Here is a 26,123-nt window from a genome sequence, read left to right on the forward strand (position 1 = left end):
TTGTTGCCCTTGCCTATTCCGAAGAGGCCTTGGACGCACATCTCTATGGACTTTATCTCGGATCTCCCTGTTTCTCAGAAGATGTCTGTCATCTGGGTGGTGTGTGACCGTTTTTCTAAAATGGTTCATTTGGTGCCATTGCCTAAGTTGCCTTCCTCATCTGAGTTGGTCCCTCTGTTTTTTCAAAATGTGGTTCGCTTGCATGGTATTCCGGAAAACATCGTTTCTGACAGGGGTACCCAGTTCGTGTCTAGATTTTGGCGGGCAGTCTGTGCCAGGTTGGGCATTGATTTGTCCTTTTCATCTGCATTCCATCCTCAGACCAATGGCCAGACGGAGCGAACTAATCAAACTTTGGAGACTTATTTGAGGTGTTTTGTGTCTGCGGATCAGGATGATTGGGTTGCCTTTCTGCCGTTGGCGGAGTTTGCTCTTAATAATCGGGCTAGTTCTGCCACTTTGGTTTCTCCTTTCTTTTGCAATTCAGGGTTTCATCCGCGTTTTTCATCTGGTCAGGTTGAATCTTCGGATTGTCCTGGAGTGGATGCGGTGGTGGATCGGTTGCATCGGATTTGGGGACAAGTGGTGGATAATTTGGAATTGTCCCAGGAGAGGACTCAGCAGTTTGCTAACCGTCGTCGTCGTGTTGGTCCCCACCTTCGCGTTGGGGACTTGGTGTGGTTGTCTTCCCGTTTTGTCCCTATGAGGGTTTCTTCTCCCAAATTTAAGCCTCGGTTCATCGGTCCTTATAGGATTTTGGAGATTCTTAACCCTGTTTCCTTTCGTTTGGACCTCCCGGCATCTTTCGCTATCCATAACGTGTTCCATCGGTCGTTGTTGCGGAGATATGAGGTACCGGTGGTTCCTTCTACTGAACCTCCTGCTCCTGTGCTGGTGGAGGGTGAATTGGAGTACGTCGTGGAGAAGATCTTGGACTCCCGTATTTCCAGACGGAGACTTCAATATCTGGTTAAATGGAAAGGCTATGGTCAGGAAGATAATTCTTGGGTAACTGCCTCTGATGTTCATGCCTCGGATTTGGTTCGTGCCTTTCATAGGGCTCATCCAGATCGCCCTGGCGGTTCTTGTGAGGGTTCGGTGCCCCCTCCTTAAGGGGAGGGTACTGTTGTGTATCCGCTTTTTGGGCTCCCCTGGTGGTTGCTGGTGGCACTGGTGACTTGTTTGCACTTTGCTTCTTCTGTTCACCTGCTTCCATCAGTGTTTGGGAGTTTCCTATTTAGTCTTGCTCTCCAGTCATTTCCTTGCCGGTCATCATTGTAACCAGAGCCTTCGGTTGCATGTTCCTGCTACTAGTCTGCTGATCAGCTAAGTGGACTTTGTCCTTTTGTTTTGTACCTTTTGTCCAGTTTGCAGTTTTTGTAATTCTCTGTAGCTGGAAGCTCTTGCGGGCTGAAATTGCCACTCCTGTGCCATGAGTTGACACAGGAGTCTTAAAGTAATTTCAGGATGGTTTTTGAAAGGGTTTTCAGTTGACCGTGAAGTCCTCTTTTGTATCCTTCTGCTATCTAGTAAGTGGACCTCTCTTTGCTAAATCTACTTTCATACTGTGTATGTCTTTTCCTCTTAATTCACCGTTATTACATGTGGGGGGCTGCTATCATCTTTTGGGGTATTTCCCTAGAGGTAAGCCAGGTCTGTTTCTTCCTCTACCAGGCGTAGTTAGTCCTCCGGCTGGCGCGTGGCATATAGGAAGCCGTAGGTATGCTCCCTGGCTACTGTTAGTTGTGTGGTAGATTTAGCTCACGGTCAACTCGAGTTTCCATCACCCGAGAGCTCGTTCGTTACTTATATGTTTCTTACGTTCCCTTGCCATTGGGAACCATGACAGGTACCACAGGAGACGTAAGATATATCACTGGTGATGTAGGGTACCACAGGTGACGTAAGATATATCACTGGTGATGTAGGGTACCACAGGAGAGGTAAGATATATCAGTGGTGATGTAGGGTACCAGAAGAGACATAAGATATATCACTGGTGATGTAGGGTAACACAAGAGACGTAAGATATATCACTGGCGATGTAGGTTACCACAGGAGAGGTAAGATATATCACTGGTTATGTAGGGTGCCACAGGAGACGTAAGATATATCACTGGCGACACAAGATACCACAACGTAGTGGCGTATATAGATTATTACACGTAGTATACCTATCAAGGCTCAGAACTCAGGTCCCCGGCCGTTACTGAGAGACGGATGGACTATGAACCAGCCGAGCAGAGAGCACATTGTGATAGTCAACATAAATAATTGACTTGCCCAATGTAAGGGAGCAACTGTGACACATCACACAGCAGCACAGAATCGAGACCCTGGACCCTGCAATGATTCAATGTCAGCCTCAAAAACCTCAATCCTCCAATGTTGTTATTTCTAATGGAAGCGACTTTGGTGGACTCTACTCTTCATTCCCAGGAAGATGAGTGGTTAGATGTGGAACTCATCTATTCCCTATTAAATGAAGTGCAGCGCTTTCATTCAGACATTAACCCTTTGTTTCACTGAACGCGTTGATCTGTGACTGTGTGCATACCTGCCCTCGACTCCAGGATTAACCTTCTGCTGCTGAGAGTAACCCAGAAGGTAGGATCTCTCTCCTCCACAGAAAGTCCCCACACACACTTATCAGTGATCCTCACTTTTGCCTCCATGTCTCCCCTCCTCCTGTTTGACAAGGAGGAGAGAAGGGAGGGACAGAGGAGTTTAAGATCAAAAATAAACCTCTGGAGGGGTGGAGGGAGTTCTGTGCCTGTGTATATACCAGGATCTCTCCCCAGCAGCTCTGGTGCTTCAACTGTTTCTGGGACTAGAAAGAACGGAGAAGAGTGGGACTAGTCGCTTCAGGACAAGGAGAGTTCCTCTGAGACCCCTGCAGTCGTCTTGGGATGCAGTACAATCCCCTCACCTCTCCAGCCTGGCTTCGGATGTATCTGGATGACAGAGTGCACTCGCTGCTTCCAACAATTGGATCTACATATCCCTTTTATGACATCAGCTTGGGATCCAAGCTTCATAGTCTTAGATTCTGCACCAGACTTTATTGGTAAATGACGGACAAATGCATATTTAGGAGACGCTGGCACATCCTAGAGTCCCAGCAGCTTTCCTGCTCACCCATCTATCGCACAGTCTGCTTTGTTTCTTGCACTTTTCTCAGGCATCTTGCAGACCCCTCATTAACACCTGTCAGACTGATATAACACAGAACTCTTTCACCATGGCTGTCTTATGTCTCCAGGGATCTGGGCTGATTTTGATCCTCTGGTTACTTGGTGGCCATTCATTGCCCATTGGAGAAGTGACAACCCCAGAGCTCCTTCCTTCTCCTGATGGAAAGATCACCCTGATGTTCTCTGCTCTAGGTGAGCTCATGTCGTTTCACCTCACTCCAGATGATGAGTTCCTTGTCCCCGGTCTTCAAATCAGACACTTGAAAGTGGGCATTGTTGAGGATGAAGGGACATTCTTCCTGAGGAACTGCTTCTACTCTAGCCAGGAGCCATTAGCTGCCTTCAGTGTATGTAAGGGGATTCAGGGAGCTTTCCTAAAAGGTTGGAATAGGTTCATTATCCAACCCATGAAAGAACAAACGAATGATGGGACACTTGGTCCACACCTTGTAATGAAGGCTCAAAGACTGGGCAGGAAAACTGATGACCACAAAGAAGAAATAATTACTTCTAACAAGATACAACAGGACAGAAGAGCAGGAGATGTTCCAGCTGGGGGACAGGACAGGAGAGCAGGGGAAAGACCAGCCAGGGAACAAGACAGAAGAGCAGGGTATATTGCAGCTGAGGGACAGGACAGAAGAGCAGGGGACAGCCCAGCCAGGGGACAGGACAGAAGAGCAGAAGACAGTCCAGCTGGGGGACAGGACAGAAGAGCAGAGGACAGTACAGCCAGGGGACAGGACAGAAGAGCAGAAGACAGTCCAGCTGGGGGACAGGACAGAAGAGCAGAAGACAGTACAGCTGGGGGACAGGACAGGAGAGCAGGGGAAAGACCAGCCAGGGAACAAGACAGAAGAGCAGGGCATATTCCAGCTGAGGGACAGGACAGAAGAGCAGGGGACAGCCCAGCCAGGGGACAGGACAGAAGAGCAGAAGACAGTCCAGCTGGGGGACAGGACACAAGAACAGGGGACAACCCAGCCAGGGAACAAGACAGAAGAGCAGGGCAAATTGCAGCTGGGGGACAGGATAGAAGAGCAGGAGACTTTCCAGCTAGGGGACAGGACAGGAAAGCTGTGAACAGTACAGCCAGGGGACAGGACAGAAGAGCAGAAGACCGTACAGCCGGGGGACAGGACAGAAGAGCAGGAGATGGTCTAGGTGGGGGACAGGACAGAAGAGCATGGGAAAGTCCATTTAGCAGACAAGTCAACAGAGCAAGGCATACTGCAGCTGAGGGACAGGACGTGGTAGATACCGATGGAGAGCATCAAATCTTGCAAGTACCTATCCACACCTGGAGAAGTGAACGTTCTTTGCACAACAGTACAGATCAGCGCAGACGCAACAGGAGGTTTGTGTCTGAAGAACGTTTTGTGGAAATCTTATTGGTGGCTGATGTGTCCATGGTTCGATTTTATGGGGAGGATTTAAAGGTACGGACTTATATTCTCTTTTGATTCGGCTCTAAGGGAAACTACAGTTTTTTAATCTTGTTTTACAAAGAGTTACAGTATGTTTTTCATCTCCAGTCATTCAGTTTAAACCCCAATCACATTTGAGAGCTGCGTAATAAGATTTAACAAGATCGGTATAAATAAAGGGTATATTCCATCTACATATCCATTGTCTGCATTCACACTGTAAAATGTTGTTAGATCCTGGGACGACTTGTGGTGCCACCTGGGCTAGAATCTGGTCAGTAGTCCCCTTGCTGTGTCCATTCCACCTACCAATGTACTGGACGTGGCCACTAGCGTCTGTTTACCTCTTGGGGAAAACTTACTTTTTGTTGGGATATGTAATATGTTGTATAGGCCTGAGCTGAGCAAACATCTCCAGAAAGTGATGATGTGCATGACCACCTATCTGCAGAGACATGTAAAGAGGATATCATCTGGAGACTCAACTGATGTTTCCATCTTATGTCATATGCTTTATAATAACCTATTAATATCCTAAGATATAAAATGTCTTACTTGATACTTTGAGATGAGTCCATCCCCTTATTCATGAGATCACATTGGCCAGAATCTGCATGCCCATCCCTTTGCGTGTAATTCCCATTGGCGGAAGGTGCTGTGATATTGGATGGGACGCTGTGCTTCATATACGGTGTAATCACATCTGGTTCCTTGTGATTAGGAGATAAGTGGTGCCTGAGGAGATAGTATGACATCACAGGCTACATTATATAGCACCTTACATAAGTGAGCCGATAGTACAGGGACCAGCAAAAGTATTTTGGTGCCCTAGGCAGATGAAGCCAATGGTGCGCCCTCACCCCTAAGCAAAGGAATGGCTCAGAGATTAAGGTAACAGGACTCCTAATACACCGTGTTCCAAATTATTATGCAAATTATATGTTTCTCGTATTTTCCTAAATGGTAGGTGCAAATGAGTCAGTCTAATAAGTCATCACCCGTTAGATTATACATCAAATTTTATTGAACAAACCTCCCAATGATAACAGTATAATCTCCAAAATGAATAAAAACTCACAATGCACTGTTCCAAATTATTAGGCGCAGTAGAATTTCTAAACATTTGATGTAAAGAACTGAAAATGCTCATTTGTGGAATTTGCAGCATTAGGAGGTCACATTCACTGAACAAAAAAGCTATTTAACTCCAAACCTCCTAACAGGCCAAGTTACATGGTAACATAGGACCCCTTCATTGATGTCACCTTCACAATTCTTGCCTCCATTGAACTTGTGAATTTTTGGAGAGTTTCTGCTTGTATTTCTTTGCCTCCAGAGCTGCTGTTTTGATGTGAACGGCCTCCCACCCTCATAGATCTTTGGCTTGATGATTCTCCAAAGGATCTCTATAGGGTTGAGGTCAGGGGAAGATGGCGGCCACACCATGAGTTTATCTCCTTTTATGCCCATAGCAGCCAATGACTCAGAGGTGTTCTTTGCAGCATGAGATGGTGCATTGTCATGCTTGAAGGTGATTTTGCTCCTGAAGGCACGTTTCTGCATTTTATACCATGGAAGAAAGTTGTCAGAAACTCTGTATGCTTTGCAGAAGTCATTTTCACACCTTCAGGAACCTTAAAGGGCCCTACCAGCTGTTTCCCCATGATTTCGGCCCAAAACAAGACTCCACCTCCTTGCTGACGTCGCAGCCTTGTTGGGACATGGTAGCTATCCACCAACCATCCACTGGACCATCCAGGGTTGCTCGACACTCATCAGTAAACAAGACTGTATGAAAATTAGTCTTCATGTATGTCTGGGCCAATTGCAACTGTTTTTGCTTGTGAACACTGTTTAGGGGTGGCCGAATAGTAGGTTTATGCACCACAGCAAGCCTTTGAAGGATTCTACACCTTGAGGTTCGAGGAACTCCACAGGCACAAAAGGCAGCATGTTTCAAATCTCCAACCATTTCCTGTGCTCTGGTGGAAGAAATAGCAATTCTCTTAGTGGCAAGTCGGCCTTCTCTCTGCTGAAATGACTCATTGTCCCTTAAGGAAGCAGCTCTTCTCTTTTCTGCAAGCCTCGCTTCCCTCTCCTCAGAAAGTTCATTGGCTCTTGAGGAAGCAGTTCTTGTTCTCTTGTCTGCAAGCCTTGCTTCCCTCTCAGAAAGTTCATTAGCCCTTGAGGAAGCAGCTCTTGTTTTCATGTCTGCAAGCCTCGCTTCCCTCTCCTCAGAAAATTCATTGGCCCTTGAGGAAGCAGCTCTTGTTTTCATGTCTGCAAGCCTCTCTTCCCTCTCCTCAGAAAGTTCATTGGCTCTTGAGGCAGCAGCTCTTGTTTTCATGTCTGCAAGCCTTGCTTCCCTCTCCTCAGAAAGTTCATTGGCTTTGAGGAAGCAGCTCTTGTTTTCATGTCTGCAAGCCTCGCTTCCCTCTCCTCAAAATGTTCATTGGCCCTTGAGGAAGCAGCTCTTGTTTTCATGTCTGCAAGCCTCACTTCCCTCTCCTCAAAAAGTTCATTGGCTCTTGAGGAAGCAGCTCTTGTTTTCATGTCTGCAAGCCTCGCTTGCCTCTGCTCAGAAAGTTCATTGGCTCCTGAGGAAGCAGCTGCTGTTCTCATGTGTGTCAGCCTTGTTTCTCGGTCTTCACATTTTTCATTGGCCCGTAATGCAGGTTTTCTTTTCTCTTCAGCTGACATTCGTGCCATGGAATTCCTTTTCTTATGAGGCATTATTGTGGTAAAAATAGTCTGTAACTGGCAGTTTCTATATCCTCTCACATAGAGGTAATGTGACTGACATCAGCCTTTCCACCAACACACTGTAACTGACATGCTATTACCTCACACAAGCTTTGTTATACTGAGAATGTGCTTTGTTGCCTATATAAACCAATCAGAGCTCAGATTAATTAACTATAGCAAAATAGAAGCTGAGATGTGATTGGTTGCTATTGGCAGCCTGATAAATCCCCAGCCAACAGGAAGCCCTCCCCCCTGGCAGTATATACAGTATTAGCTCACACATACACATAATAGACAGCTCATGTGACTGACAGCTGCCAGATTACCTATATGGTACATTTGTTACTCTTGTAGTTTGTCTGCTTATTAATCAGATTTTTATTTTTGAAGGATAATACCAGACTTGTGTGTGTTTTAGGGTGAGTTCCATGTGTCAAGTGGTGTGTGTTGAGATGCATGTAGCGACTTTTGTGAGATGTGTTTTGTGTGGCGACATGCGTGTGCAACTTTTTGTGTGTCGAGTTGCATGTGACAGGTTAGTGTAGCAAGTTGTGTGCAGCAAGTTTTACGCATGGCGAGTTTTGCGCGTGGCGAGTTTTATGTGTGGTGCGTTTTGACTATGTGCAAGTTTTGTGTGAGGCAACTTTTGCATGTGTTGCAACTTTTGTGCATGTGGCAATTTTTCCGCATGTGCAAGTTTTGCATGAGGTGAGTTTTGCACGTGTGGCGAGTTTTGCGTGAGCCTAGTTTTGCATGTGGTGAATTTTGGCGCATGGCGAGTTTTGAGTGGCGAGTTTTGAGTGGTGACTTTTATGTGGCAAGGTTGGTGTATGTGTGGTGAAATGTGTGCTGAGGGTGGTATGTGTTCAAGCACGTGGTAGTGTGTGGCGCATTTTGTGTGTGTGTTCATATCCCCGTGTGTGGTGAGTATCCCATGTCGGGGCCCCACCTTAGCAACTGTACGGTATATACTCTTTGGCGCCATCGCTCTCACTTTTTAAGTCCCCCTTGTTCACATCTGGCAGCTGTCAATTTGCCTCCAACACTTTTCCTTTCACTTTTTCCCCATTATGTAGATAGGGGCAAAATTGTTTGGTGAATTGGAATGCGTGGGGTTAAAATTTCGCTTCACAACATAGCCTATGACGCTCTCGGGGTCCAGACATATGACTGTGCAAAGTTTTGTGGTTGTACTGCAACGGTGCAGATGCCAATCACACACACACTTGGTTTCAATTAAGGTATCCAGCGTTTGGAAAATACCCTAATAGAAAATAAACAGACCCCCATTATAAATAAAGGGATAGATCTGATGGTTTTTGTGTCCGTCATGTGACAAATACAGCTTGCACAAAACTGTTGGTGGTTCTGGTGATGTATTCCTGTTCTGGTGATATTCATGTAGTGATTGTTGTTCTGGTGCTGTATTCATGTAGTGATGATGATTCTTGTGATATATTCATCACCAGTACCATCATCAGTGCATGAATACGAAGCCAAAATCATCCTCAGTACATGGAGTACCCACCTCTTCAACCTATCACTAACTTCTGCCACCTTCCCTTCTGCTTTCAAACATGCCACAATCACGCCTATCCTTAAAAAGCCAACCCTCGATCCGACTGCTATGTCCAGCTATTGCCCAGTATCGCTGCTCACATTCGCTTCCAAACTCCTGGAGCAGCACGTCCACTCTGAACTTTCCTCCCACCTCTCATCTAACTTGCTCTTTGACAATCTACAATCTGGTTTCCGCCCCCATCACGCAACTGAGACAGCCCTGACCAAAATCACTAATGACCTACTTACAGCCAAAGCTAATGGACAATACTCTGTACTCCTTCTAGACCTGTCCTCTGCTTTCCACACAGTTGACCACTGCCTCCTACTACAGATCCTCTCCTCCTTTGGCATCAAAGACCTCGCCTTATCCTGGATCTCCTCATACCTTTCCAACCGCACATTCACCGTCTCCCACTCCCACACTACCTCCTCATCCCACCCTCTCTCTGTTGGAGTCCCCCAAGGCTCTGTACTAGGACCCCTACTCTTCTCAATCTACACACTTGGCCTGGGACAACTCATAAAGTCCCATGGATTCCAATACCACCTTTATGCTGATGACACTCAGACCTACCTCTCTGGCCCAGTCGTCACCTCTCTGCTGTCCAGAATCCCGGAGTGTCTATCAGCCATATCCTCCTTCTTCTCCTCTCGCTTCCTCAAACTCAATGTGGACAAATCTGAACTCACCATCTTTCCTCCATCTCATAGATCTTCCTTACCTGACCTATCTATCGCAATTAACAACATCATGCTTTCCCCCGTACCGGAAGTCCGCTGCCTCGGAGTAATCATTGACTCTGCCCTGTCCTTCAAACCGCACATCCAAGCTCTTTCCACCTCCTGTCACCTCCAGCTCAAAAATATCTCCAGAATCCGTCCTTTCCTCAACCGTTAATCTACTAAAATGCTTGTGCATGCCCTCATCATCTCCCGCCTTGACTACTGCAACATCATTTTCTGTGGCCTCCCTGCTAACACCATTGCACCTCTCCAGTCCATCCTTAACTCTGCTGCCCGACTAATTCATCTCTCTCCTTGCTACTCTTCCGCTTTTCCCCTCTGCAAATCTCTTCACTGGCTCCCATTCCCTCAGCGGATCCAGTTCAAATTACTAATACTGACCTACAAGGCCATCCATAACCTGTCTCCTCCATATATCTCTGAACTAATCTCCCGATATCTTCCCTCACGTAATCTCCGGTCCACCCAAGACCTCCTTCTCTCCTCCAAACTTATTCGCTCCTCACCCAACCACCTCCAAGACTTCTCAAGAATATCCCCCATCCTCTGGAATTCTTTGCTCCAACACGTCCGACTATCAACCACATTCGGATCCTTCAGACGGAACCTGAAATCCCATCTCTTCAGGAAAGCCTACAGCCTGCACTGACCCCGCTGCCTCCTCACCACTTCCAGAGATACCGCCTCACCAACACCGGAGCTCCTACAACCGTCAACCTATTGTCTCCATCCCCACCATCCTGTAGAATGTAAGCCCGCAAGGGCAGGGTCCTCGCCCCTCTGTATCAGTCTGTCATTGTTACTTTACTGTAAGTGATATCTGTAATTTGTATGTAACCAGCGTCGGACTGGCCCACCGGGATACCCAGACCCAGAGAGGAGGAGAAGGCAGAAAAAAAAAAAAAAAAAGAGACGCGGGCCCTTTAAACCTTCGGGCGGCGCCGACCGCCGCCATGACCAGGGCCCCCCCCGATGCCAGCGCTGGCATTGGGCCCCCCTTCTAATACTCACCTCTCCTGGTTCCTGCGGCAGCTGCAGCGTCTTCAGCACCCTCTGACTCTGCAACGTCTCAGGGCAGAGGGTGCGATGACGTCATCATTGCGCGCTCAGCCTCTCTGTCCTGAGCGTTGCAGAGCCGGAGAGACGCTGAGTGCATCGGACCTGGGCTGGGAACGGGAGAGGTGAGGATTTTACTTTTTTTTTCTTTATGTCTGACATGTGCTGGAGACCCTGGGGCAATGCTGGACACTGGGGCAGATTGCTGGACACACTGGGGCAATGCTGGACACTGGGGCAATGCTGGACACTGGGGCAGATTGCTGGACACACTGGGGGCAGTGCTGGACACTGGGGCAGATTGCTGGACACACTGGGGGCAGTGCTGGACATACTGGGGCAGATTGCTGGACACACTGGGGCAGTGCTGGACACTGGGGCAGATTGCTGGACACACTGGGGCAATGCTGGACACTGAGGCAGATTGCTGGACACACTGGGGAAATGCTGGACACTGGGGCAGATTGCTGGACACACTGGGGGCAGTGCTGGACACTGGGGCAGATTGCTGGACACACTGGGGGCAGTGCTGGACATACTGGGGCAGATTGCTGGACACACTGGGGCAGTGCTGGACACTGGGGCAGATTGCTGGACACACTGGGGCAATGCTGGACATACTGGGGCAGATTGCTGGACACATTGGGGCAATGCTGGACACTGGGGCAGATTTCTGGACACACTGGGGGCAGTGCTGGACACTGGGGCAGATTGCTGGACACACTGGGGGCAGTGCTGGACATACTGGGGCAGATTGCTGGACACACTGGGGCAATGCTGGACACTGGGGCAGATTGCTGGACACACTGGGGCAATGCTGGACACTGGGGCAATGCTGGACACTGGGGCAGATTGCTGGACACTGGGGCAATGCTGGACACTGGGGCAGATTGCTGGACACACTGGGGGCAGTGCTGGACACACTGGGGGCAGTGCTGGACACTGGGGCAGATTGCTGGACACACTGGGGGCAGTGCTGGACACTGGGGCAGATTGCTGGACACACTGGGGGCAGTGCTGGACATACTGGGGCAGATTGCTGGACACACTGGGGCAATGCTGGACACTGGGGCAGATTGCTGGACACACTGGGGCAATGCTGGACACTGGAGCAGATTGCTGGACACACTGGGGCAGATTGCTGGACACACTGGGGCAATGCTGGACACTGGGGCAGATTGCTGGACACACTGGGGCAATGCTGGACACTGGGGCATATTGCTGGACACACTGGGGGCAGTGCTGGACATACTGGGGAAGATTGCTGGACACACTGGGGAAATGCTGGACACTGGGGCAGATTGCTGGACACACGGGGGCAGTGCTGGACACTGGAGCAGATTGCTGGACACACTGGGGGCAATGCTGGACACTGGGGCAGATTGCTGGACACACTGGGGGCAATATGCTGGACACACTGGGGGCAGATTGCTAGACAACCTGGGGGTAATATGCTGGACATACTGGGGCAGATTGCTGGACACACTGGGGGTAATATGCTGGACACACTGGGGCAGATTGCTGGACACACTGGGGGCAATGCTGGACACTCTGGGGCAATATGCTGGACATACTGGGGCAGATTGTTGAACACACTGTCTGGGGACAAATCTGGACACACTGGGGCAATATGCTGGACATACTGGGGCAGATTGCTGGACACACTGGGGGTAATATGCTGGACACACTGGGGCAGATTGCTGGACACACTGGGGGCAATGCTGGACACTCTGGGGCAATATGCTGGACATACTGGGGCAGATTGTTGAACACACTGTCTGGGGGCAAATCTGGACACACTGGGGCAATATACTGGACATACTGGGGCAGATTGCTGGACACACTGTCTGGGGGAAATGCTGGACACACTGGGGCAATATGCTTGACATACTGGGGAAGATTGCTGGACACACTGGGGCAGATTGCTGGACACACTGTGGGTAATATGCTGGGCACACTGGGGCAGATTGCTGGACACACTGGGGGCAGGACTGGAGGCATGGGCAGAATGTAGATACGGGGCATGATTGGAGACACGGGGCAGAATGAAAGACATGGGGCAGGATGGATACGATGGAGACAGATGGGGCAGGATGGATACGATGGAGACAGATGGGGCAGGATGGGGAGATCATATGGGGTAGAATGGATACTCATGAGGGCAGGATGCGAGAACATATGGCTGGAGCCAGGAATGAGATAAACGGGGCCAGGGTGAGGAATATTATTACCATAGGGGCTAATTAAGGGATATTTTTACTGCAGTGATGTATTTATTTTATTTTTTGAGTATACTGTTTTAAATGGGGGGGCGGTCCTGTTACTGTGCAGAGTGACACTATGTCGCCTTTTTTCCTTCATGTGGTGTAATGTAGAAGTTGTGAAAAATTAAGTAATGTGTTCTGCAAGCGGAGCTCGAGATAACTGTTATTTCCTGCAGAAATGAGTCCTGGCTGGAAGAAATGATGGCGGTCTGTGCTGGATGAAAGATGAAGGACTTCACCTAGAGACGTCACTGGTGAGTCAGTGTTACCTATACACTGACACTATACACTGTATGCTATATACAGAGGTCCTGTGTACAATGTCACCAGTGATCACTGTATTACCTATACATTATATACAGAGCTCTTGTGTATAATACCACCAGTGATCTCTGTATTACCTGTACACAGACACTGCATACTAAGTACAGATCTCCTGTGAATACTGGCACTTATGGTGATAGTATTGTGTTGTTTTTTTTATTACTGATCAGTATTGTAGTATTCAGTCACTATGTGGTGGTAATATGTGGTCTGGAAATGGTGTTGTGGTATTTGTCCCTTGTATGTGCTATTTGGTCACCAAGTGGTGGTAATATGTGGTCTTGATATGGTGCGGTGGTATTTGTCCCTTGTATGTAGTATTATTCGGTCACTATGTGGTCTGGTCATGGTGTGGTGGTATTTCTTCCTGTATGTGGTATTATTGGTCTTGGTATAGTGGATTGTGTTGTGTTGTGTATGGCGGTCATTTGTTCTCTCTGATATTAATTAGGAGAAGATTCTTTATTTCCATTAGAGTTTTAATGCTTTGTACACAGCGGCGGAGATGCACTTACAGGGGGTTTCCTGTGGAAAAAATAATCACCTCTCCACAGGATAAGTGATAACTAGTGTTGAGCATTCCGATACCGCAAGTATCGGGTATCGGCCGATATTTGCTGTATCGGAATTCCGATACCGAGTTCCGATATTTTTGTGATATTGGAAATCGGAATCGGAAGTTCCCAGTGTATGGTTCCCAGGGTCTGGAGGAGAGGAGACTCTCCTTCAGGCCCTGGGATCCATATTCATGTAAAAAATAAAGAATAAAAATAAAAAATATGGATATACTCACCCCTCTGGCGGACCCTGGACCTTAGCGATGTAACCGGCAGCCTCCGTTCCTAAGAATGCAGTGAGTGTAGGACCTGCGATGACGTCGCGGCTTGTGATTGGTCGCGTGAGCGGTCACATGAGCGGTCACGCGACCAATCACAAGCCGCGACGTCATCGAAGGTCCTTCACTCTGCATTCTTAGGAACGGAGGCAGACGCTTGCAGCGGTGACAGCCAGGGCCCGTCCGAGGGTGAGTATATCCATATTTTTTATTTTTATTTTTTACATGAATATGGATCCCAGGGCCTGAAGGAGAGTTTCCTCTCCTTCAGACCCTGGAACCATCCAGGATACCTTCCGATATTTGTGTCCCATTGACTTGTATTGGTATCGGGTATCAGTATCGGCGAGATCCGATATTTTGCCGGTATCGGCCGATCCAATCCGATACCGATACTTTCGAATATCGGAAGGTATCGCTCAACACTAGTGATAACTAGTGTTGAGCATTCCGATACCGCAAGTATCGGGTATCGGCCGATACTTGCGGGTATCGGAATTCCGATACCGAGATCCGATACTTTTGTGGTATCGGGTATCGGTATCGAAACAACATTAATGTGTAAAAGAAAGAATTAAAATAAAAAATATTGCTATACTCACCTCTCCGACGCAGCCTGCACCTTACCGAGGGAACCGGCAGCGTTCTTTGCTTAAAATTCGCGCTTTTCCTTCTTCCGTGACGTCACGGCTTCTGATTGGTCGCGTGCCGCCCATGTGGCCGTGACGCAACCAATCACAGCAAGCCGTGACGTAATTTTAGGTCCTTCAGTATTTTAAAATTACGTTCCGGCGTTGTGATTGGTCGCGTCGCGGTCACATGGGCGACGCGACCAATCACAAGCCGTGACGTCACGGGAGGCAGGAGACGCGCGCATTTTAAAATGCGCGCGTGTCCAGCCTCCCGTGACGTCAGGCTTGTGATTGGTCGCGTCGCCCATGTGACCGCGACGCGACCAATCACAACGCCGGAACGTAATTTTAAAATACTGAAGGACCTAAAATTACGTCACGGCTTGCTGTGATTGGTTGCGTCGCGGCCACATGGGCGGCGCGCGACCAATCACAAGCCGGGACTTCACGCAAGGAAGTTAAAGCGCAAATTTTAAGCAAACAACGCTGCCGGTTCCCTCGGTAAGGTGCAGGCTGCGTCGGAGAGGTGAGTATAGCAATATTTTTTATTTTAATTCTTTATTTTACACATTAATATGGTTCCCAGGGCCTGAAGGAGAGTTTCCTCTCCTTCAGACCCTGGGAACCATCAGGAATACCGTCCGATACATGAGTCCCATTGACTTGTATTGGTATCGGGTATCGGTATCGGATTAGATCCGATACTTTGCCGGTATCGGCCGATACTTTCCGATACCGATACTTTCAAGTATCGGACGGTATCGCTCAACACTAGTGATAACGTATTGATTGGTGGGGGTCTGACTGCTTGGACCCATTCAGCAAAATGTGGAACTTTTTATCCCCATTAGACTGGAGTGGCATGTCCGACTAGATCACTGATCCATTCATTCACTCTGTGGCTGCACTTGTTTTTTTCTGGAAGCCCCAAAGAGAATGTAAACTACCGTAATTATACATCCCAGTTATTGGGGCACACGGTAGATGTGCAGCAGCCGCCGGTGTTTTACAGCCGATGCTCCACTATAATGACAGATATTTGCATATAGCTGTAGGGTGGGCCCCTAGAGTCCATTCCTCTGGTGGGCCCCAGACACCTCAGTCCGACCCTTCACACACCAAAGCATTAAAGTGGATTTCCCAAAGAAATTCATTGAAAAAGTTTTCCAAGACTTTTTGAGGAGGATTTTGGAGAGGATCTGCTAAAAGAAAAGAAAATGTCTGTGCTCCTAGCCTAAATTGCATTCACTGATAGCAACTAGTGATCTGGATAAAGTGGGTGAATTGAAACACAATTTATCTGGGTTTTTGGGCCAGTTTTATGGTGTCAGAAAAGCGCAAATGTTGCTGCATGGATTTACGAATGTGTCACAAGGAAGTCAAAATTCACACTGTTAGCGGTGGGGTAAAAACTGAAGAATCTGCTGGAGAGTTGAAACATTGTGCAATATTGAGATAAACATGGTGCAATTTACAGCAATGCAGCCATTTTGGCCCCCAAAAAGTACCCTCGCTGATTTCCCCAGTGTGTTAGGTGGAGCTGCACGTCTTATCACTGTCCATAGTAACATGTATTCAGATCCGCAGTCAGGAGAGCGGCAACCATTGAGTTTCATCGCTACATTCTCACAAGTGAGCTCTCATACACCACAGCGCATAATCTATTCTTCCTCCATGTTTACAGCTCTGATCTGCAGTCTGCATCTGCTGAAGGTCTCACTGACTGAAACGTCCTATTGATACAGAACATTGATGCGCTGCGTCTGCCATCAAGTGCCAAGTTCTTTGTATACATCTCCAATTTCAGAGCCATTGTAAGAAGTTATAGCTGCTATTATCCACCATAGAATGAATTGTAAATCTCTTTTTATTGTACTACGAATAATTACAGAAAGTGTCGGCCTCTATGGGAGTCCTCTGCTCCGGACACCTGTAACACATTGCTGTGTCTCTGACATATTGCCTCGTTTATGTGGTCAGCACTCACACTCTGCGGCCTCTGATGCTTTACATCCGGCAGTTAGGACGGAACATTTCCCTCTCACATTTCTTCATCGAGACAGCTCCAACCGAGTGGGTAGAAGAGTGTCACATAGAATCAGCCCTCCGAACCGATCAGCTTTTATAGATGACTGATTGGAATAAATTATAGTTTTTGCTGCATAATAAAGGTGTATAATTTTATTTGCAATTATAATGCAGTCTTCTCTAGTGATGTCATGTCCAGTCATTGTCTTGCCCGGCGGTTGTGTACACATCAGTCATAAGATGGTATGGTAAAATCACATGTGCTGTGGTGACATGTGATTGGGGGAGTATTCAGGTGCTGTGGTGACATCATGTGATTGGTGGAGTATTCAGGTGCTGTGGTGACATCATGTGATTGGGGGAGTATTCAGGTGCTGTGGTGACATCATGTGATTGGTGGAGTATTCAGGTGCTGAGGTGACATCATGTGATTGGTGGAGTATTCAGGTGCTGTGGTGACATCATGTGATTGGTGGAGTATTCAGGTGCTGTGGTGACATCATGTGATTGGGGGAGTATTCAGGTGCTGTGGTGACATGTGATTAGGGGAGTATTCAGGTGACATCACGTGATCGGGGTCAGGTGCTGTGGTGACATCATGTGATCGGGGAGTATTCAGGTGCTGTGGTAACGTGATCGGGGGAGTGTTCAGGTGCTGTGGTGACATCATCTGATTGTTGGAGTATTCAGGTGCTGTGGTGACATCATGTGATTGGTGGAGTATTTAGGTGTTGTGGTGGCATCATGTGGTCGGGGGAGTGTTCAGATGCTGTGGTGACATCATGTGATTGGTGGAGTATTTAGGTGCTGTGGTGACATCAAGTGATTGGTAGAGTATTTAGGTGCTGTGGTGACATCATGTGATTGGGGGAGTATTTAGGTGTTGTGGTGACATCATGTGATTGGGGGAGTATTTAGGTGCTGTGGTGACATCATGTGATTGGGAGAGTATTCAGGTGCTGTGGTGACATCATGTGATTGGTGGAGTATTCAGGTGCTGTGGTGACATCATGTGATTGGTGGAGTATTCAGGTGCTGGGGTGACATCATGTGATCGGGGGGAGTGTTCAGGTGCTGTGGTGGCATCATGTGATTGGGGGAGTATTCAGGTGCTCTGGTGACATCATGTGATTGGGGGAGTATTTAGGTGCTGTGGTGACATCATGTAATTGGGGGAGTATTCAGGTGCTGTGGTGACATCATGTGATTGGTGGAGTATTCAGGTGCTGTGGTGGCTAGAGATGAGCCACCTCCCTAGTGTTTGGGTTCGGTTCGGATCATCGAACAGGGAGATGTTCGCCGAACTGTTCGTCGAACTGTTCGACGAACACCGTCCAACCCCATTGAAACCAATGGCAGGCAAACACAAACACATGGAAAACACATAGAAAACACCTTAAAAGGTGTCCAAAAGCTGACAAACTGCTCAGAAGACACAACAAACACATGGAAAAGTCACAACTACACATAGTCATGCGAAAATAAAAGAGGTGGAGGAGTAAAAGGAGGAGGAGACACAGATATAGGCATGTCATGCCCTTCTAAAGTTAAGAAAGGCTGGAGTAAAAATCTAAACTCACTCTACCAACACCCAGACGTCTTGACAAAAAAAATTAAAAATAAATAAATATCTTTAGGTAGAATGGCGGCGGGTCCATTCAGAACACTTTCCTTAGAAGACGTAGTGGTACCCCCATTGGGAGTTGTGCCAAAAAATGAACCCAATACATTCAGACTAATCCACCATTTGTCATATCCAAGGGGCAGGTCAGTAAACGACAACATCGACGCGGAACCAAGTACAGTACTATGTACTGTACCTCCTTTGACGAAGCAATCAGGTGGGTCAAGAAGTTGGGAAGGGGCACCCTAATGGCCAAAACAGACATTGAGGGGGCGTTCCGGTTACTACCTGTGCCTCCGAATAGTGTCCTCCCATTGGGCTGCTTCTGTGAAGGAGCATACTACATAGATCGCTGTTTGCCCATGGGGTGGTCCATATCCTGCTCACTATTTGAGGCTTTTAGTTGCTTCCTCGAATGTGTCGTCATGGACGTTTGTAAGGCGGCACATATTATCCATTACCTCGACGACTTCTTATGCCTGGGCCCAAAAGATTCGCCACAGTGTGAAAACACGAGGTATTCCACCTGTGAGAAGGAGAGAGCTGGAGGGAGAGTGGACACCCCAGAGCCAAGGGGTTAGATTGAGAAAGAAAGAAGGCGGTGTAGCTTGCTTCATGGGTGGGGTACTCTGCTGAGAAGCAGAAATTGCTACTAGGCCCAAAAGGATTTCCTTGGCCAAATGCCATTAAAAAATAGTAGTTAGATAAACAGGCGGTGTAGCTTGCTTCATAGGTGGGGTACTCTGCTGAGTAGCACAAAATGCTATTAGGTACAAAACGATTTCCTGGGCTAGATCAGTTAAAAATTAGTAATTAGATCAACAGGCGATGTAGCTTGCTTCATGGGTGGGGTACGCTGCTGAGTAGCACTAAATTCTACTAGGCCCAAAAGGATTTCCTGGGCTAGATGCCATTACAAAATAGTAGTTAGGTAAACAGGTGGTGTAGCTTACTTCATGGGTGGGGTACGCTGCTGAGTTGCACCAAATTCTACTAGGCCCAAAAGGATTTCCTGGGCTAGATGCCGTTACAAAATAGTAGTTAGGTAAACAGGCGGTGTAGCTTGCTTCAGGGGTGGGGTACACTGCTGAGTTGCTCCAAATTCTACTAGGCCCAAAAGGATTTCCTGGGCTAGATACCGTTACAAAATAGTAGTTAGAATAAACACCTATAAGTAGCAAAATTAATTAAGCCAAGCAGTAGTAATTATACACACCAAAAGAAAATGCTAAACGGCACTAATAATTATAATATCAACTTTATTAAGGAACAAGTAAAACCAAATACATAAAAAATGAGACACCACAGAGAACAGACACAGCTGGCAGGGATGGCTGGAAACTAAGTGGCTAACATAGAACAACCACCTCCCAATATGATATTAAGGCAGATAGTAATAGCATTCAACCAGTACCAGAGTATAGCTACCGATATGGTGACTGACAAAAAAGTGCAAAAGTGCGAATCATACAATAGTAACAATTAATAAATATTCACAAATGTGATGTAGTACCAAGTGGTATACTATATACTATAAAAGTATGTAAAAGGCATCAGTCAACATATCAGAAAGCATAACATACATCCATTAGTAATTACCAGGAGGAACATATTTACCTAGTAGGTGCCACCAGCCAGGGACCCGACCACACCCGACGCACGTTTCGCTAAGGAAAGCTTCGTCCAGGGGACGTCCTGGACGAAGCTTTCCTTAGCGAAACGTGCGTCGGGTGTGGTCGGGTCCCTGGCTGGTGGCACCTACTAGGTAAATATGTTCCTCCTGGTATTTACTAATGGATGTATGTTATGCTTTCCGATATGTTGACTGATGCCTTTTACATACTTTTATAGTATATAGTATACCACTTGGTACTACATCACATTTGTGAATATTTATTAATTGTTACTATTGTATGATTCGCACTTTTGCACTTTTTTGTCAGTCACCATATCGGTAGCTATACTCTGGTACTGGTTGAATGCTATTACTATCTGCCTTAATATCATATTGGGAGGTGGTTGTTCTATGTTAGCCACTTAGTTTCCAGCCATCCCTGCCAGCTGTGTCTGTTCTCTGTGGTGTCTCATTTTTTATGTATTTGGTTTTACTTGTTCCTTAATAAAGTTGATATTATAATTATTAGTGCCGTTTAGCATTTTCTTTTGGTGTGTAAAATAGTAGTTAGGTAAACAGGCGGTGTACCTTGCTTCATAGGTGGGGTACTCTGCTGAGTAGCACAAAATGCTATTAGGTACAAAACGATTTCCTGGGCTAGATCAGTTAAAAATTAGTAATTAGATCAACAGGCAATGTAGCTTGCTTCATGGGTGGGGTACGCTGCTGAGTAGCACTAAATTCTACTAGGCCCAAAAGGATTTCCTGGGATAGATGCCGTTACAAAATAGTACTTAGGTAAACAGGCGGTGTAGCTTGCTTCATGGGTGGGGTAAGCTGCTGAGTAGAACTAAATTCTACTAGGCCCAAAAGGATTTCCTGGGCTAGATGCCGTTACAAAATAGTAGTTAGGTAAACAGGTGGTGTAGCTTGCTTCATGGGTGGGGTACGCTGCTGAGTTGCACCAAATTCTACTAGGCCCAAAAGGATTTCCTGAGCTAGATGCCGTTACAAAATAGTAGTTAGGTAAACAGGTGGTGTAGCTTGCTTCATGGGTGGGATACGCTGCTGAGTTGCACCAAATTCTACTAGGCCCAAAAGGATTTCCTGGGCTAGATGCCATTACAAAATAGTAGTTAGGTAAACAGGCGGTGTAGCTTGCTTCATGGGTGAAGTACGCTGCTGAGTAGCACCAAATTCTACTAGGCCCCAAAGGATTTCCTGGGCCAGATGCTGTTAAAAATAGTTCTCAGGTAAACAGGTGGTGGGTGGCTGGGCTACTCTGCTGACTAGCAGACACTGAAGCTTTGGAGCAGACCTCTGAATCCCAGGCCATAGTATGAGTAAACAACTCTGCAGACGACCCCACCCACCTGGAATTGACGATGGCAACGTCATGTAAAACTCAGCAAGGAGACTAAATCAAAGAGTCTCCATTTTTTCCAAAAATTCGGCCACAGACACCACTTAAGTGGCATCAATTTCGCCAGAGTTTTTTAAAACAGTTGGTGAGGTGATTTTCAAAAATCATCAAGCTTTTAGTCTCCCCAAGATGACACAGGGGTAGAAAAGTCCTTGCGGATCCAGGATTTGTTCATCTTGATGAACGTTAGTCTGTCTACATTGTCAATGGACAGCCACGTGCGCTTATCTGTCAGCACACCACCAGCAGCGCTGAAACACGTTCAGAGAGAACGCTGCCAGCGGGGCACGACAAGATCTGCAAGGCGTGAGTGGCGAGCTCAGGCCATTTTTCAAGATTGGAAGCCGAAAATGAGCAAGGGTCCAGTTCCACAGTCATGGCATCGATGTTAACTTGGAGATACTCTTGTACCATCCTCTCTAGGTGTTGGCTGTGCGTCAGACTTCTTGTCTCCTGTGGCCTTGCAAAGGATGGTCTAAAAAAATCTTGAAACGATTGGAAAAAATTGCTGTTACCACCAGATACAATGTTACTGTTACGGTTTGAGTGATGACTCGATAGTCCCATGGTTGGCAAGTTAGAACTCAGAGATTCACTACGTGCACCACTGGTGTTTTGTGGAAAAGCAGATGTTAGATTCTGTAACAGTCTCTGCTGATACTCCTGCATGCGTGAATCCCTTTCTATGGCAGGAATTATTTCGCCAAATTTGCTTTTGTACCGGGGATCTAAGAGTGTGGCAACCCAGTAGTCAGCATTACTTCGGATTCTGACAATCCGAGGGTCATGTTGCAGGTAGTGCAGCAAGAAGGCACTCATGTGTCTTGCGCATCCAGGAGGACCAAGTCCTTGTTGTCTTGGTGGTGGCGAGGTGAGAATCATGCTTCCATCGTCTGCCCTCTCCCCCCAACCTCGCACAACAGAAATTTGATCAAGGTCTCCCTCATCTGATGAGTCTTCCATGCCCAGCGCCAGTTCATCCTCCACTTCTTCCTCGCCTCCTGCACCTTCCTCAACAGTTTGGCTGCTACCATGCGCCCTCGGTAATCCCTCTCCCCCAGCCTCCAATGCCAGCCGCCTTGGTGCTGCCAACCTTCTTGACCTTGGAGATATGATCCCTTCCGCATACGACTCCTCCTGTTCCTCCTCCTCCTCCTCTTGTTCCACCACCTGACTCCGAACATTGTGTAAGGTGTGCTCCAGCATGTAAATCACCGGAATCGTCATGCTGATAATGGCATCATCAGCACTAAACATCTTCGTTGCTATTTCAAAACTGTGCAGAAGGGTGCATAGGTCCCTGATCTGAGACCACTCCTGCAGCATGATTTGCCCCACCTCTTGATATTTTTGGCCCAGGCTATACGTCATAACATATTGCACCAGGGCTTGTCGGTGCTGCCACAGTCGCTGCAACATGTGCAGAGTTGAATTCCACCGTGTGGGTGCAGCGCCCCAGAGTCCTGGTCATTGCAGTACTGTGGCTCCGCCACTATGGGGAGCTACGGTGCGTCCGATGGCACTGAAAGAGTTCATCTGATCAGGTATCACAGACACCAATAGATTTCACAGCTGGGCCTCCGGGGGGAGCTAAGGGTTCTATTCATTAGGCCACTCCCCACCATAGTGGGTAAACTGGGGGTCAGGCAGGAAGTTAGAGAGAAAGCTGACTGGATTGAACGAAGCAACACCTGGTGGCAGAGGGTGTTGTGGAGGAAGAGACAGTAGGGTCTCTGTCAGGGGTGGGATCCTGACAGAGGCTTGGCATTGAAAAAGAACGTAACGGGTCCGCGCCAGCTCCGGGAAGCGGCGGGACCCAAGAAAGGACTAGAAGCGAGATAGATTGTGCTGAGTGAGAAACGAGATCAAGCAATAGGAGAATACCAGTAGGGGTCATGCTGTAAGACCGGAGCAACACCCTACTGAGGCGCATTACCGGTGGCCGGAACGCCGAGGGAGTATTTCATTAGAGAGCTTCAAGCAATACTCTAAACAGCGGCAGGACAGTCAGTCTCAGGCGGGCTGTCTCACCTAAATCACCTATGAAGTCTTGGGAGGCAATTGCGGGAGAGGGGCGTCTCTAGGGTCCCGGAAGAACTCCAGGCCTACCCGACAAACGGGTGCCGTTCTAACTGTAACATCAGGAAGGGACGGAAGATTAGCAGAAGATCAGTTAATCGAGTTGTGAGGGAACACGAGAAACAGACACAACGGTTGTGGGGTACTTTCCGTAAGCATAGCAGGGAAGGACTACAACACATAGCGCTAAGAAGGAAGGCACCGATTTCCACCTGTGAAGTGAACTCTGTAGGTGCCATTGGACCGGCCGGACTTGCGCAGCCTGGTGAACCATATTCTGGACTGAGGACTCAGAGATCTCCAGTAAAGAGGTAAAGAGACTGCAACCTGGTGTCCTCGTTATTTACCGCGACCTGCACCCCCACAACTGCACCACCAACATCCACACCTATCATTCACTGTGCGCCCCACGGCAGGGTCACGGACCGGGGCCTAGCCGCCATGACAACCCCAGAAGCAGAGACTCAGAGGCCCGGTACCGGGTACCCCTCGGCCCTGCGGCAGTGGGGGCGCTACAAACTTGGCGTCACGAACAGGATCTACTTAAGCCTGAAGAATCAGGTCATGTGTGCCTTGGAACTGTTATGTACTGTGCTTGGACTGTACTTTATTGCAAAGACTGTGTGCTGCGCCACTTGCCGCCAAAATCCGCCGCCATTGCAGCGCTGAGGAGAGCGCAGGAGAAGAAGAGGGGCGTGGAGTGGGCGTAGACAAGCTAGAGAACGCGAAGGGCAATGGCTAAACATTTCCTGGTCCTGAGGACGTGTCCGTCAACGGCCGAGGTCCGCCTCCTGATCCTGTTTGGAGGGTGGAGACCATGGAGACGGGGCCGCCCACGAAAGAGACCGCGGGAAGAGGACATTGGAGAGAAGGCAAAGATGGCGACACCAGGAACCCCGCTTGGGACTGACCCGATCCGGCCTGAGGCTGCGCAACCCGACACAGCCCCAGAAGCGCCGACGCTGCGGGATCTGACCCTTACGGAACCACCGATGGGCCAACCCCCTTTGCCGCTGTCTGAGGAGTGTGTGGCTGCAGCCGAGGCCCGACAGCTAGCCCGCCGGCTGGAGGCTGATGCCCGCGTGCTTACTCGGCTAGGCCAGCCCACGGAGATCCGTTTGTCCCCAGTGTCCCCTGTTCCTTCCCGCCTGGCCGCGGCTGAAGGTACGCTACAGACGCCGGACCTGAAGATCTTGCCGGACGCCGAACATCTGCGGCGTCTGATGACAGCATGGCGGAACCGGCCCCAGCCTGCAGCATCGATTGACTTGGTCGGAGCTCCGGAGATCCCGCTGTCCCACTGGGGTGTAGTGGTCTCCTTCAACCCCCGATATGGGCGCGGGGTTATCCAGGAAATCGGGGAGCCGCTACAAATTCATGTGGATCGGGAGGAGGTGGAGCCCTGCAGCGGAAGATTTCCCCGCGACCTGGAGCCAGGTGATGCGGTGACTTACACCAGATGGAGGAGGGCTACGGGAGAGGCTGGCTGGATGGCGCGAGGCGTGCAGCGATGCATTGCCCTCCAGGCTGCTGCCGGAACACCGGAAGAAGATGATCCCGTGGGGAAAGCAGCCGAGCCCGGCCCCGCGGAACCTCGAGAAGCCCGGCCTCGCCGTGCCCCGGAGAACGTGTGCACCTGCCAGTGAGAAGGGCCTCCCGGCGAGGGATTTTATCACTGCTGGGACCGGAACCGCTTCCTGGCTCACCAGTGCGATCCGTTGGCCTGGTGAGGCCAGATCGGAGACCACCACAGTAAGATTTTACTGTTCTTTCTTACTTGTAAATAGTTACTGTTTTACTGCTTTCATGTTGTCCTGCTAAACCCGCTCCGGGTAAACTCCTAAAGGGATCCCTTTGTTGACCCGGGATCCCTATTGTTTTTGGTTATTTTCTATTTTTCTACGTTACTTCAAAAACTGTGAAATCATGAACAGTGCATGATCCGAACTTTTTGTAAATAGTTTGCACCTTATTAAAGGCGCTCCCTACTGGTTTTATTTAAAGACTCTTTGCGAAGATACCGCACTGGAACCTTTGCTGAGCATGGACTGGTAGTCTGAGAAGACGAACTACCTCAGAAAGACTTGATCCCCTCTTAAAGGGGATGTTCATTTGCCGCATTTTGATAGTAATATTGCTTAAGACAAGTAGCAATAACGTTGATGAAGAGAAAAGTGATGATAATGTTTGCACGAGGAAGTTATATGTGTTCAATTGGTTAATTGTGAAGAAATGTTAATGATGTTATTTGAGAAGAAAAAGGTGAAAGATAGAAGAAGGATGCAGTGGACCCGTAGGGATAGACGTGGTGTCCAGCATGCATGATAGAAAGAAAGATAATGAGAAGGCTTAATGTTCAGAAGAAAATGCTTGATAATGTTGATAGATAGTTAGGATAGAAGGTAAACCCTGAGTCCTCATAGGAGTCATGTAGAGATGGCTCAGTGCTCTTAAAACTGAAAGTAATGTTATGTTCTATACTGTGTATAGTAGTTGAAAAGGCAGTAGGCCCTGGCTGAACGGGGCGGTCCTGTAACAGAAAGGAGAGGCAGTAGGTCTGGTGCCGATAG

At 48.2% G+C, this 26,123-nt stretch overlaps 1 protein-coding gene across 2 annotated transcripts in view; it reads left to right on the forward strand.

The window, feature by feature from the left end:
• Positions 1-2,770: 2,770 nt before the first annotated feature.
• The window catches only part of LOC143764137 (A disintegrin and metalloproteinase with thrombospondin motifs 8-like), a 146,751-nt gene continuing 123,398 nt past the window's right edge, over positions 2,771-26,123 (forward strand). For both annotated transcript variants that reach the window (XM_077249356.1, XM_077249355.1), the window contains exon 1: positions 2,771-4,633. In XM_077249356.1, coding sequence (XP_077105471.1) covers positions 3,242-4,633 — 1,392 coding nt within the window. In that variant the 5' untranslated portion in view covers positions 2,771-3,241. The remainder of the gene's footprint in view (positions 4,634-26,123) is intronic.

The sequence above is a fragment of the Ranitomeya variabilis genome, chromosome 4, assembly GCF_051348905.1.
Source record: "Ranitomeya variabilis isolate aRanVar5 chromosome 4, aRanVar5.hap1, whole genome shotgun sequence".
Lineage (NCBI taxonomy): Eukaryota > Metazoa > Chordata > Amphibia > Anura > Dendrobatidae > Ranitomeya > Ranitomeya variabilis.